The sequence below is a fragment of the Medicago sativa genome, chromosome 5, assembly GCF_051527215.1.
Source record: "Medicago sativa cultivar Bolivia chromosome 5, Bolivia_mono, whole genome shotgun sequence".
NCBI lineage: Eukaryota > Viridiplantae > Streptophyta > Magnoliopsida > Fabales > Fabaceae > Medicago > Medicago sativa.
Genome location: NC_140753.1, coordinates 57,258,388 through 57,272,440, shown reverse-complemented (window position 1 = coordinate 57,272,440; position 14,053 = coordinate 57,258,388). Strand labels below are relative to the sequence as shown.

The following is a 14,053-nucleotide window of genomic DNA, read 5'->3' as shown; positions in this document are numbered from 1 at the left end:
TGTTAAACGCCAACCCTAATTCACCCATCGTCTCTCCCATACCTTTCACATGAAGATATTATCTTCAAAATATTTAATTATTTTTTATCAATTTTCTTTTCATCATTAAAAAAACACTTGTTTATATGTGCGTGACCAAACAATATTTGTTTGGTCTTGTGACCATAATAAAATTTCTCCTATTTTATACTACGTTATTTGATGTACTATCATTTTTTTAAATGGAATTTATTTTTTCATAATGGAAACCACATTGCCGATAACTCCACATGCATCATTTTAATGGATAGCACTTGTGTACCATTATGGTATATACCATTGTCCAATTAGAATGTGCCATGTGGCACACCCTTTAAAAAAATATATCAAATAAAGCATTTATAAAGTAACATTGGAAGGTGGCACACTCTAATTGGCCAATGGTATATACCATTGGTACCTTAATGGTACACAAGTGGAATCCCATTTGAATACCTCCAACTTAGATATAGGCTTATGTTACCCAACTGATGTACCATCATATATATCTGTAATTTCATTACAGATGAAATAAACTATGTTTGTCTCCCTCAAAAACATATAGAGTAAATATGCTAAATTACCCCCTTGAAATTGTAAGTTTCGTCAATTATCCCCCTGACGTTAACAAAACTTCAATTACCCCCCGAAATTGCACAACGTTAATCAATTTACCCCTCCATCAACTTATTTTGTTAGTCAACATCACATTTTGCAAATACCCACTGAACTTTTGCACTTATGTGCAAAATTCCCCCAAAATTGAAAATTTGTATATTTTTTTTCTTATACTTGACTCAAAAGATATTAAAGGCAAACAATTAACAAGTAGCTTTACATAAATTGTTTAGCTATCCATAAAAAACAACAATGAGACACAAGAAAACTCCCAAAACCCAACAATATGTGAAATGAGTTTCTAATATTATTGACAAACTAATGCATCTCCAATTCCAATCCAAAGCTAAAGCAAGATCTAGGAGACTATTGCTTAATTTAAGAGGTGTATTTATTTACTATTCATTTAATTCTTTCATATCCTCTATGATTTCAAAATAGTGGATGATACAACATGGTAATGAATTATATTGCTGATGATAATAATGTATATTGTCACTTGATATAATTTTCATAATCAGATAATTATTGCAGACTAAAACCATTAGAAACAATGTCATCTAATCATTGGTTAAAAAAATGTCATCTAATCTATTTATAAAACAAAACATATCAATTTAAATATGTAGCTAAGCTGAAAAATATTATAATTATACATTTTTTTATAAGGATATCAACCACTATGTTAATTGTTTGCCTTTAATATCTTTTGAGTCAAGAATAATAATTTTTTTTTATAAATTTTCAAGTTCGGGGGACATTTTGCACATAAGTGCAAAACTTCATGGGGTATTTGCAAAACGTGATGTTGATTAACAGAAGAATTTGACGGATGGGGTAAATTGATTAACGTTGTGTAATTTCATAGGGTAATTGAAGTTTTGTTAACGTCAAGAGGTAATTGAAGAAACTTACAATTTCAGAAGGGTAATTGCCTATTTACTCAAAACATATATGTCGTCAACCAACAAAACGATAGACTCTTGCACGTCTTAAAAAGTAATAATAAAGATATAGAATACTTTTCCCATATATCATATCATAATGATTTTTTTTTAAATAATCATATCATAATGACTGCACCACTAAAACAATATCATATTGAATGCTATAATTGAATTTCTTAATTAGTTCTATTCACTTTTTTTTTTAATTTCCTAATACCTCTCAAGAGATAAGATCTACACGTCATTTAGAAATAATGAAGAAAAAAAAAAGACTAGACACTAATTGTTCCAAACATTATCCTCTTTAATTGTACGGGAAGGTTTGAATCATGTATTTCAGCAAAGCAAGACACTATATGGAAGATTAAGGATTTGAAGGATAAAAATAGTGGTACTTAAAAGGTTTTTGAAGATAATACAAGTTGGGAGAATTCATCCTAAGTCCCAAGACATTTGAAGAATAAAAATCGCTTAAAAAGGACGAAAAACTACATAATTCACCCCCTAGAAGCTGTCAAAAGCACCCATATGCATGCCAAAACTGCACAGGTGCATCGCAAGACCTTAGGTATGTACAATGCTCCCTTTCTCATGGTTAAAAGTCCCCTTGCGCTTTCTGGCGGGAAAAATGTGAATTTAATTTATTTTTCAAGCTGGAGGAGGAAAAATCCTTAAAATCTCAGCTTAACCTAGAAGTACAAATGATATAAATAGAGACTCTTGCACACACATGTTTTCATTCATAAGATTTGCAGTACAATACAAGGGTCAAGCATCTTGAGCATCAAAGCAGGGTTTCTTCCTACTATTTGTTCTAGAGTAAGTTTGTATGTCTTTTGCTATGATGCCAGCTATCATGAGTAACTAAACCTCTAAATGTTTAAGGTTCGACGATAAAACTCTTTTTATTTGTTGGATTCAATTAATGAGAGTGTTTATTCACTAAAGAAGAACAATAGTAAGTTCCTTATTAATTTTCTTTAATCTAATTATTGAATTTAAGTATGATATTTTGATTATGTTTCATCTCTACGGGAATTCAAAAGTATAGCACTTGTCTAGTCACAAGTACTAAAACTTCCCACTGATTCATCACAGGGTTATATCAAAACTATCCTTTATCAAGGCTAGGTCATAACTAATAGAAACCAACGTTAATCACAACAAAGAAGATAAATGAGATTCAAGGAAAACCTAATCATCGCTAATCACCTAAATCAACCAAAACCTAATCTCTTATTTTCCATTAAACCCACATTCAATTTTGACTCAGTAAAGAATCTAGACTCTAAAGTATTAATCATACCATGTCACACACCTTTAGCATGAATACAATCTCAAATGGCATGGAAGAATGATTCAACCTCCACACCGCACGTAGGACACAAAGCATGTTGAGAAAGGTGACGTGTTTAACTTGGTTCTCTAGCCCTCGTCACCAATCTCATAGACCTACAAATCAAACAGCTTTGGGTGAATCTCATTTGTCAAAAGATATTCTTGATCCACACGTAAAAGGTGGAACCTCGACCTCTCTGACCCTCGCCAACGCCAAATTTGTTTAAAAACTTTTGAAGGTGGAGTTACATGATCTTAAATAAGATTCATATAAGCAAACTTAATATATAAAGTATCATCAGTAGAACATACAAATGCAAGTTCATCGTAAACCTCAGAAGGAAACGGAGAAGGAATTGCAATGAATTCATTATAAATGTTGGGGGACAACCAATGACATAAAAAATCAAAGTTCCAACTACCTGAAGCTGAAGGTAGTAGAACATCTTTTACCTATAAATAATTATTAGCTTCGTTTAAAGGACATGTACTAATACTATATCTACACAGCCTTCCTAAACTTTGGCGGTCATAAGTCATTTCAAGGAAAAGGTTGAGGTGTTGTTTTTCATTCTCAAATAAAGTTTTGTTTGAACTTTCTTCCAAAGTTTACACACTCTCTGCGCCAAACATTTGAAGAATCTTGTCCTAATGGAAGGGACAATAAAATTGCTCTTGTACATGGTCCGCAATACTTGTATCTACATTTTTTTTTTCACTAAGATTCCAGCCAAATTTCTTTAGAGAAGCCTAATTCATCATTCTAATAGAACAGAATTCATAATTTGGACAAGAGGATAACAACCAATTTACACCTGGGAAAAATCCTTCAACAAGAGCATAAGCCTTATAAAATTTGTAACTTTTCATGCAGTCAAAGAAATTAGTGGTTATGATGGGTATGTATAGCATGTACATCATCTTCCCTTGCCTGATGTCATCGTAGAATTTGGTCATCTCCAGATTTTGTACAAACTACTGTTAAATTTCTAGTCTCCATGTATACAAAATAAGATCGCAGCTACTCATGAAACCTCTCCAATTATTTTAGGATTCTTAAAACTTTTTTTTTATTTCAAGTTAGCATATTATAGGTAAGAAATCTTCACCTCGTTTAACAGGTGAAGTCTAGGGTGGGAGAGCTTGATAGGTCTCTCACCATAGGCAAGGAAGAATATTGTTTTTCAGCCATTAGATAGTGAATCTCTATGGTTGTTAACATGCACTCACAACATCAAATAATTTTTACTTTCCTTTTCCTTTCCCTATTCCCTCAACTTTTCCGGATCCACCATTGTAGCTACGGAAAAATTCTGGGGAAATTTTTCGATTTTTATCCTATGATTTTCTTAAATAAAAATTGATATTGTTAATATCTGCAAATTATGTTCAAGAATAGGAATGTTTATCTTATGGATTTCCTCTACACACCCAGATTTGCGCCGTCATAGCCGGCCACTCGCATCACCATCTCCGACAACGATCTTAACGCTGACCTCTTCCTTCGTTCGTCTGACCCATCAATGCCGACCACGAACTCGGAGCATCGCCAAGATCTTGACCCACCATCACAAATCTGTGTCTTTCTTTTAGAGTTTTCTACAATTTCTTCTTTTTATAAGATTCATGGAAAAATTGTATCAATTTACTAGATGTCGCTCTCTTTTATCCTCTAATTTTGTGAGTTTGTTCCATTATTTTCTTTTATATCTTCTCTCTCGTAATCCTTTTTTACATGTTCTTTTACCCTTCTTTTTCAAGTTTATGCCAAATATGTGAATTATTGTCTTGTAAAGAAATTTGTGAAGAAAAATGTGGTTACAAATAGATAAAAAGAGAGAGAACAAAACATAAGAAATCTTGAACCAGATGAACCTTGTTATTTAATCAACGATTCCATTGATTATTTTGGACTAAATCCAATTTTACGTTTTTTGTTCTTTTGAAGAGAATGTTAAGCTATTACTATTAATTTGTCATTAAGAGAGAGAGAGAGAGAGAGAGAGAGAGAGAGAGAGAGAGAGACAATGAAAAAATAAATTAGTGTGAAATGTTAAATTTTGTTAACAAACAAAGATGAGTTTATGGGCCATTTGTTGTCTTTCATTGAAGATCTTTGTGTTGCTGGGATTTTGCAGAAAGGATGAGGAGAGAGGTTGAGGGAAGAATGAGTTAAAGAGGAGAGAGAACATGAATTGATTTGGTGTATGCAAGTGTATGGTACACCTGCAGATTTTTCACTTGCCTACCGTGGGAGACCTATTAAGGTCTCTCACCCTAGAAGCGCCCGTTTAACAATCAATAGTTTCCGTCATAAAACTTGTTGAACACGCAAGGCGAATTCTCTTCTCCCAGCTTAAGATTCAATTGTTGGCTACTTTTTTTTAAAACAATCAATTATTGTCTACTTATATTTTAGAGTTAATAGATCATTTGGTCCCTTAAATAATTTCTAGTTTTCATTTTGGTCTCATAAATAATAAAACTTGTTTTGGTCCTTTAATTATATTTCCGTCGGTCAAAAAAATCCCGTCTATCAAAATGTTAAACTTCCGTTTGTTTTTGTCCACGTGGCAAGTATAAAAGGCAAATTTTTTGAGAAACCCATAAATTAAGATTCTTTCATTACCATTCATGCCTCCTCTTCTCTTCACTCCCATTCCAATCCCTTCTCCTCTTCATCCTTCCCATTCGAATTGCTTTTGTCAAATCAAATCCAACATCACAATTTCATCATCATTATCACCATCCACAACACCAAATTAAAAAAAATAATCAAAAATGAAAAAACTGGATCTGAGTTATTGCAGAAGCTTGTCAAGAGGCTCATCTACTTCCAACCTAAAATTCGCTAATTCTACTAAAAGGGGGAGCAAAAAGTTTCGCTTTTGATGATAGAATTTCAAATTCAAATGATGAATTTGAAGTTGAAGGTAGTGAACGTGAATAAGGCATTCACAGGTTCAATTGGGTTCAAATTTTACTACTTTTCAAGAGGATCCAATTGTGGATAATCTTAGAACTCAATTGGGCGTGATTCACCTGATTCCATCGCCATCTATTAACTGAAACTTTGCTGGTTTTTTTTCTTTGTTGGTGTTGTTTTTGATAAATTGTGGACTTTTAGAAGAAGGAGGAACAAAGTTAGTAATGCATATAGTTTTTGCGGTGTGTGGCGGCAGGTTCCTACTAGTTTTTCTTTGTTTTTGGAGAAGGATTTGCAGAGGAAAGAGTTTGTTGAATGGATGAATAATTGGATTTTTGATTAATTGATTTTTTTTCTGGGTATAATTTGATGAAGATTAGATGAGGATGATGAAGAAGAGAAGGAAGATGAAGAAAGGGAAGAAAAATTAGATGTTGTTGGTTCACTGTAAGATACAATGGACCTTCACAATCCAATGATCCTCTTTCTTAAAAAAAGATCAAATGGTTGAAACTGGAAAAATTAATAAGGTCTGTGGTGGACCATATTAAATGTTGGTCCACCTTACATATTTGGGGTTAAACTTAACAGCCAAGGATTTATTTGACTGACGGAGATACAATTAAGGGACCAAAACATGAGTTTTATTAGTTATGGGACCAAAATGAAAACTTGAAATTAATTAAGGGACCAAATGACCTATTAAGCCTATATTTTATTATATCAATTAAAAAAAAGATTTAAATATTGAGTAAATTACAATCCCCTCCCCTCAAAGATTCTTGAATTACACTCACTTCACTTCCATTCCCTTCTTATGTTAAAATATACACTCCCCTCCCATCTTATTCAAAACATATTTGAGAGAAGCTTGAATTACATTTCTCCCCCCTCTTAAATTAAAATCTACGCTTTAGTCCCTCAATAGTTTTTTTTTTTTATTTCTAATAATCTAAAAAAAATAATCTAACACACTTCAAAGAAAAATAGTATTGCGGGTTCATTTTAATATAATCAAATTTTGAATACATATCTTTCTCTATTTTTTATTCACAATTTCATTAATATAGTTTTAAACCCTATTATAAAATATGAAACAACCCAAAATAAATTTAAAATATTTAAAAAATTACTAAAGTCGATTAAGTGTGGTTATTTAAAAGTGAATTTTATACTCTAAATTATAAAATTAATAACAAAAAATTTAAATTTAATTGTAATTGACATTTAGATTATAAAGAAACAAATTTATATTTTTTTAATGGTGATTCAAAATTAGTATATATTATAAAAATATTTATTTATGTTAAAATAGATTAAAGTGTAGTCCATATTTAATTATTAAGGGAGGGGGATGTAATTCAAGCATCTTAGAGGGGAGGGGAGTATAAATTTTACTTTTCAAGGGAGGGGAGTGTATATTTTAACATAAGAGGGGAGGGGAGTGTAATTTAAGCATCTTTGAGGGGAGGGGAGTGTAATTTACTCTTAAATATTTGATGGGTGATTGGAACTTGATGACCTATATATAAATCCATTCATATTTTGCCAGAAAAATAAATAAATTCATTTGTCATGTGCAGTACATTTTACAAAATTCCGTGATATGAATTGCTTTAGTCAATTAGAAGTGAAAACAATATAAACAAAAATTAGACCTTGTGAAAGATGCAAGAGTCAAACAAAAAGCATGTAATGTACAACATCAAGTATCTTTTGAATGATGTGTAAATGTTCTGAGTTACAAGTGAGAAAAAAAAAAACCTATGAACCAGCCAAACACATCTTTTGATTTATTGTCATGAATACAGACATTCTGAGAATGGCACATCAATGAATAAAGTTGAAAATTTAAATCAACAACTAGGAGCTCACGTGCTTTCTTTTGCATATCCACTTGTGTCTTCAACAACTTTAGTCCAGACATTAGCTATTTTCTCAGCATATCCCACCTATTAACTTAAGTTAATCAGATGATGAATGAAACTAAGAAAAAATAACATCAACAAACTAGCAGCACAACGACAAATTAATAAAAATTAAATGAAATATAAAGCTTTCTGTTTCCATAAGATTAGACCTGCTTACACACCGATGAACACAGATCATTCAAGAAGGAACATAAAACGAACAAATATTAAATCATACCTGATTAACTACAAATCCTTTCAACATGTTTAAGAAGTCAGCCTGCCTCTCTCTATCAAGCCTTTCAAGTTCACTCCTATTGTTTTCCTGCATTGGCATCATCATCATTCATTAAACAAAGCAACAGAGGAAATAGACAAGAAGGGGAAAACAATTAAATATAACACAAAAAAGAAATTGAAAAAACAAAATCTAATAACCAAACATCTACCAGAAATGCCAGGTATAACATTTTAAAACATAATAATTATAAGATGATGAAGTCTGGAAGACCCAAACCAGAATGCATGAAAGACTAAACTAATAGATGTTTTTTCATGAATAAGTAAAACAAAAAGAGAGATAAAACATCATCCATTAAAAGTAGGTTCCTGACCGAACAGAAGACAAGAAGTGCATATTCATTTTGCATGTAGTCTTCTGTACATAAAATTAATATATAATGCGAAGCGATGCAGCAGACAGAACACTAGGTCCCACTGAAATCATATTACATAGCCAGTTTGTTGAATACAGTATTTGCTATAGCTTATGATAATGTTTCACAATAGTAGGATTTCCTAATTGAAGATTTTCGACTAACCAGATGGGATTTTACAAATAAATATATAGAGCAACATATTCTTAGAGTGAAGAATTTCAGTTTTAAATTTTAATGCAAGAGAATCAGGAAAAGAGGGGAAAGCAGCTAACTATAAGAGACTCGTAATATAATTCATAGATGATGTCAGAACATATCATCCATCTTTTAATATTTTGGTTGTATCTTAGAATAATTTAAAGTATCTTAGATTATCTCTAAGGATAAGTTTCACTATTTTCGAGTATATAATGCTTTATTTAATAAAGATTACGACTCAAGTATTCTATAAGGATTTGTGCTTTGTCTTTTAAGATAACATCCACCATCTCATTTACATTAATATCAATGTAACTTATCCAAAAATTTATTATTTTGTCCTGCCTCTATACCTAAACGTCTCAACGCTATAACTTCAACACATTGAATGAATTAAGTCCCTAAATCTAGAACCTAACTAGTAATTAGTTCAAGTACCTAACAACCTAATAACTGTAATATACAAGCCTCCCCTGTAAGCTTTAGTTGTTACAAATATAAACCAGCAAACATGAGCAGATAACACCAGCCTTTCTAGCCAAAGACCTTTGGGTTCTATCTCATCCACACATGTCACGAGTAGATGAAATGGTTTATGGAGCCTTTGACTTTAAGTTATCATACAACCCACCTCTAATCAAATAACCAGAACACTGAGTAAGGTCCTTTACAGATGACCAAAGTTTTCATATTTTCATATCCTTGACAATATAGACCATATAAAATTACTCCACAGTCCACAGTCTTCAAGTAGCAACGTTGTTCAAATTTCAAATCCAAACAGGTCGTGCAAAGATGCAGTAAGGAGAAGATCTAAGAATAAAAATAACAGAACAGCGTCCAAACAAGCTAGGCAGAGGCATAATAGTAATTCAGTTATCAACTAGAGCAAATCCCAAGTTGGAACAAAGTCATCTAAACAAAAAAGAGAGAGAGAGAGAGAGAGAGAGAGAGAGAGAGAGAGAGAGAAGGCCCTTGGCCAAAAAGGGAGGGAAATCAATTTAAGATGATGAACGAACTATATAACGGAGAGAAATCAATTTATTTTGTCCTCCCTCAACACCAAAAGGTCTGGACCCTATAAATTCAGCACATTGAATGAATTAAATCCCAAAACCTAAAACTCCAATTTATACTAGTGAGTAGTAATTAGGTCACGTATCAATGCTACAACTTACAGTACTACTACAAGCCAAAGCTTACTAACAAAATGACCAATAACCTAATAACTGTAGTATACAATACGGAAGCTTGCTGATACAAGTATAAACCTGCAAACATGAGACAGATAAAACCATAGGAACCCATTAGGGTTGGCCTAAAGGTCTTGGTTTGGGACCTTGGAGTGTGCTCATCTCAAGGTCTCGCGTTTGATCCCCCCTGGTGCCAATTTCAGTGGGCTAAATCCATATAGAGCTATGCTTTAAATGGGACCTCCGCAAGTGGACGGTGGAATTGGACTCCTCAGATTAGTCGGTCCTTGGGCCGGACACCGAGTTTTCAAACAAAAAAATAATATACCACTATAGGAACCTAATCTAATACTCCACACACATCCCAAGCAGATGAAATGTTTTCTGTAGTCTTCAACCTTTCACTTCAAAGGTGGCCATGACCTCTGAACTGATTCCCAAACTTTAAGTTATCATGCAATCAACAGAGGAGAGAATAATACATGAATAGCGGAGAGAATAATATAGGAATTAGGAACAGACGAGAGAATGTGATCAATGTAATGAACTCAAAAAAGAGAAAGGAGACCCTGGTAAATGATACCAAGTTAAGAATTCAAGTTTTGGGTCAGGGAAGAAAAGAGAAAAGGTTAGTCAATAATAGTAATCCAAAAATATCATTAAAATAGATGAGATATGTTATAACTTCTAACCCAAACCAAATACTTAAATTTACATGAAAAATTAGGTCAAGTGACAATACTGCTAGTACAAGTCCAAGCCCACAAACAATAAGACTAATAATACCCTAACAATTCTAACATCTTAACACTCTTGAAACATTTTTCAATGTAGATGCATATAGCAGGAGTTCGATCTACAAACTTACACAAACACTTTTGTCTACAAAATACAAATTTTTTTAGAAGATTTGTATCTCTACTTCGTAACAATTGAAAAATATTTTTTTATTAATAGCAATCATATTTGTAAAGGATAACAAATGACCAATCATGGGAGTATAGGACACAAAATACAACTTTGATGGATCTCAGGAACAAGAAACGTAATCAACTGAATTTTAGAAGATTGAAACATATGCCATTTTAAATCGCAAACTATTCAGGAAGTGTAATGTTATATGAAGAAAACGTATCTAGCTTAAGAACCAAATCAAAAAAAACAATTAAACCTCTACCTTGATCCGCTCATATTCTCTGATTGCAACATTTTTGGCATCTTCAGTGGCTCTTATGGTATCCTGTAGCTCCTCTAACTTCCGAGTCCTTGATTTGTCACCCCCAAATATTTTAGATGAAGCCGCTTCAAGTTTTTCTGCTCTTGATTGCAAGGAAGAGAGTTCTGATAGAAGAGTTTGTACTGTCAATAGTGCACTTGTGCGATCAGTGAATGCACTATGAACAGACAACATTAATCCAAGATATTCGTGAAGTGTATCCTGCTATGCATAAAATGGAAAATCATCAACAATTAAACCTATTTAGTGGATTGCCCGTTATTATTAAGGAAAGTGCAATGCCTTTGTAAGAATATGCCAAGCTATGGTACATATATTTGAAAGAATTTTCTAAGTAGAAAACAACAAGAACAAATGTATAATTGAAAAATTATATACCAAATGCTTCACGGTCTGAGAATTTAATTCTCGAAATAATCTACTAGCTTTCACAGCAGCTGTTGCTACACCTTTCATGTCAGTAGCTCGTACCCTCTGAGATTCCGAAACAGCTTCTTCATTCTCAAATTTTGTTAATTTAATAAACGCCAACCCTAATTCACCCATCGTCTCTCCCATATCTTGCTGTGCTTTAACAAGTGATTCGGCCTGCACAAAATTGTCTCGCGATGAGAAACTCTACAACAAGTACAAACTTAACCACATCCTCATAACATCAATAAAATAATCTAAGTGACAAGCTATCAAACACATGGACAAACATAAGTGCTTATGTATAAGCTAATTCTGTAACAAAATATAAAATGACGTCAAATTGTTTTCATGTGAGCTGTTTACATAAGTTGTCCTAAACCTACAGAGCTTATGAAAATAAGCTAAAAACAGTTTATGGACATGTCATAAGTTGTTTCTATGAACTCTCCCAAACAATCTCGCAGGTGCTAATGCCAGTGGTTCAGTTCAAATAAGTCAATCCAAACAGACTCATAGAAGTATAAACATAGTCACTCTAATAAGCTGAAATTGAAAATGACAGTGAAAATTACACCTGCTGAGAAGCACCATTGATTTGTTGTTCAAGTTCATGAACCCTTTCTTTCTTTGCAAGAAACTCCTTATCTTCCTCGACAACAAGCGGCTTAGAACCACCCCAATCATTCGCCATAGACTGCTTCAACTCCTTAAACAACCTCAACAAATCCCTCCCACCTTTCGCTGGTTGCACAACCTCACTAGGAGCAATAACACTCTCCCCCATCAACTGCTTCGGCAGCTTCACCGCGCCATCCAAAACCCTCGAAGCCACATCCGTCGAACCCACCAACGGAAGCTTCCCTTGAACCTGCAAAAACACTCTAAACTCATCACTCTTCCGAATCACCGGATGATCCGCCAATCTCCTCAAATATTTCTCCAATGCCACCCTCCTCTGCTCAACAAACTCCTGCTTCTGCATCACCTGACTCTCCACAATACTCTTATCCGGCCTCGGCGGTATAAAAAACCCGCGATACGCCTCCGATAACCGATCAGAAAGCGTAACCACATCTTTAAACCTTCTCCGAACACCGAACTCGTTCCCTCCAAAATCCGGTAAATTCGTCCTCGTTGTAATCAAATACGTAACATAACTATTACTACCAGGCACAATCGAATTCGAATTCTCTTGCTCCTTAACCGGATTCGAAACCGTAATTCTCAAATACTCAGAATTAAAAGACTCCGATCTCGAAAAAACTCCTCCATCGGAGAAGCTTCGTGTCGGAGTATTAACACCATTGGAAGATGATTCACCGTCGAAGGAAGTGAAAATTGCGTCTGCGTTAGGTGAATTAGGGTTTTGAAATTCGCGGTGGTGCTGCGGCGGAGATAAAAGTGGATCGGAATCCACCGGTGAAACGAAGCTCGGCGATGAGAGAGGATGGTTTTGAGAATTGTGAGAATCAGAGAGCGTGGACATCACGCTCCGGTAGTTAGAGTATGATTTACTCGTTAACGAATCGTTTTCGTTCTTTTCGTGTAGAATGAGATTTTCTAATTCATCGTTTGTTTCTGAAAGAGGGTGAAAATGTTCCTCTGTGGTGTTGTTATTTTCGGAGTCCATCATTGTTGATTGAAATAGAAAGTGGAAAAAAAAATTAAAAAAGATTAGTTTAGGTTAATTGAGTGATTAAGAAGGTTGGCGAATGAGGATTAAGAAATTGAGTTGGGGTTTATTTGTGTGGTGGTGGAGACTAACGTGCGCAGGGGTGTAATTGTTATTGGAGATGGTGAGGTTGAAGAAGAAGAAGAAGAAGAAGAACATGCAAGGACCAGATGGGAAGTGAAGTGGCAAGAGTATGGACTATGATTGGGTGTGAGGATGTGTCACTGCAAATTATGAGTATTTTTTTTTTTTAAATATATCGTTAGTTAATTTAATCAACTAAAAAAATGTATAGTTAGTTAATTTTGTAGCACTATAGCCTAATTCAGGCTTGAGAATTTATCCACAAAAAGAATGTGTGAGAGAATCATTAGGGAAACTAAACTACCGAATATATATAGAGTAAGTTTGTTATAGATTCCTTCTAAATTGAATATTGTATCCTAATTTTTATCGGTATAAAGGAGGTAAATTTCAACTACACACTGAGCATATATATATTTATCAATTTCAACTATACAGTGGAGGAAGAGAAACAATGATTTCAATTTTCATTTATTTATTTATTTTTAATTTAAAAAAAATGATGTGTCATGTTTTTGTTGGTTGTGACTAAAGATGACATGTTAGGTATGAGACCATCCAAGAATTTCTATATATATATATATATATATATATATATGGGTTATGATAGAAGACACATTTTATGAAGGTGTCTTTTATCAAGTTACTCTATGAGCATTTGCGAAAAGACACCAACTTACTTTTATGAAGGTGTCTTTTAGCAAAGTTATAACTAAAAAGTGAAAATCACACCTTAAGGTGTGACTTGTTAAAAGACACCACCAAAGGGTGGCTTATAACAAAACCATATATATATATATATATATATATATATATATATATATATATATATATATATA

General features: G+C 33.4%; 1 protein-coding gene across 2 annotated transcripts; it reads right to left on the bottom strand.

Moving 5' to 3' along the window:
- Window positions 1-7,540: 7,540 nt before the first annotated feature.
- LOC146923366 (sorting nexin 2B-like) lies at window positions 7,541-13,336 on the bottom strand. Of its 2 annotated transcripts, none has more exons than XM_085708548.1 (5): window positions 12,033-13,336; window positions 11,423-11,632; window positions 10,985-11,248; window positions 7,996-8,082; window positions 7,541-7,799 (listed from the first exon to the last, which is right to left on the bottom strand). In XM_085708548.1, exons 1-5 carry the CDS (start codon window positions 13,089-13,091, stop codon window positions 7,719-7,721), a joined length of 1,701 nt encoding a protein of 566 aa, XP_085564674.1. In that variant the 5' UTR covers window positions 13,092-13,336; the 3' UTR covers window positions 7,541-7,718. The 2 variants fall into 2 exon arrangements, with proteins under 2 accessions (XP_085564674.1, XP_085564675.1); XM_085708549.1 differs by having other exon boundaries at window positions 10,985-11,245.
- Between the last annotated feature and the right edge of the window lie 717 nt (window positions 13,337-14,053).

Bases quoted from the DNA above. Each gene is read 5' to 3' on its own strand.
- LOC146923366 (XM_085708548.1), bottom strand. From the start codon at position 13,091: ATGATGGACTCCGAAAATAACAACACCACAGAGGAACATTTTCACCCT. The intron at 8,083-10,984 runs GTAGAGGTTTAA...ATGCCAATGCAG, and splicing joins GAGAATATGAGCGGATCAAG to GAAAACAATAGGAGTGAACT. The intron at 7,800-7,995 runs GTATGATTTAAT...TTAAGTTAATAG, and splicing joins AAGGATTTGTAGTTAATCAG to GTGGGATATGCTGAGAAAAT.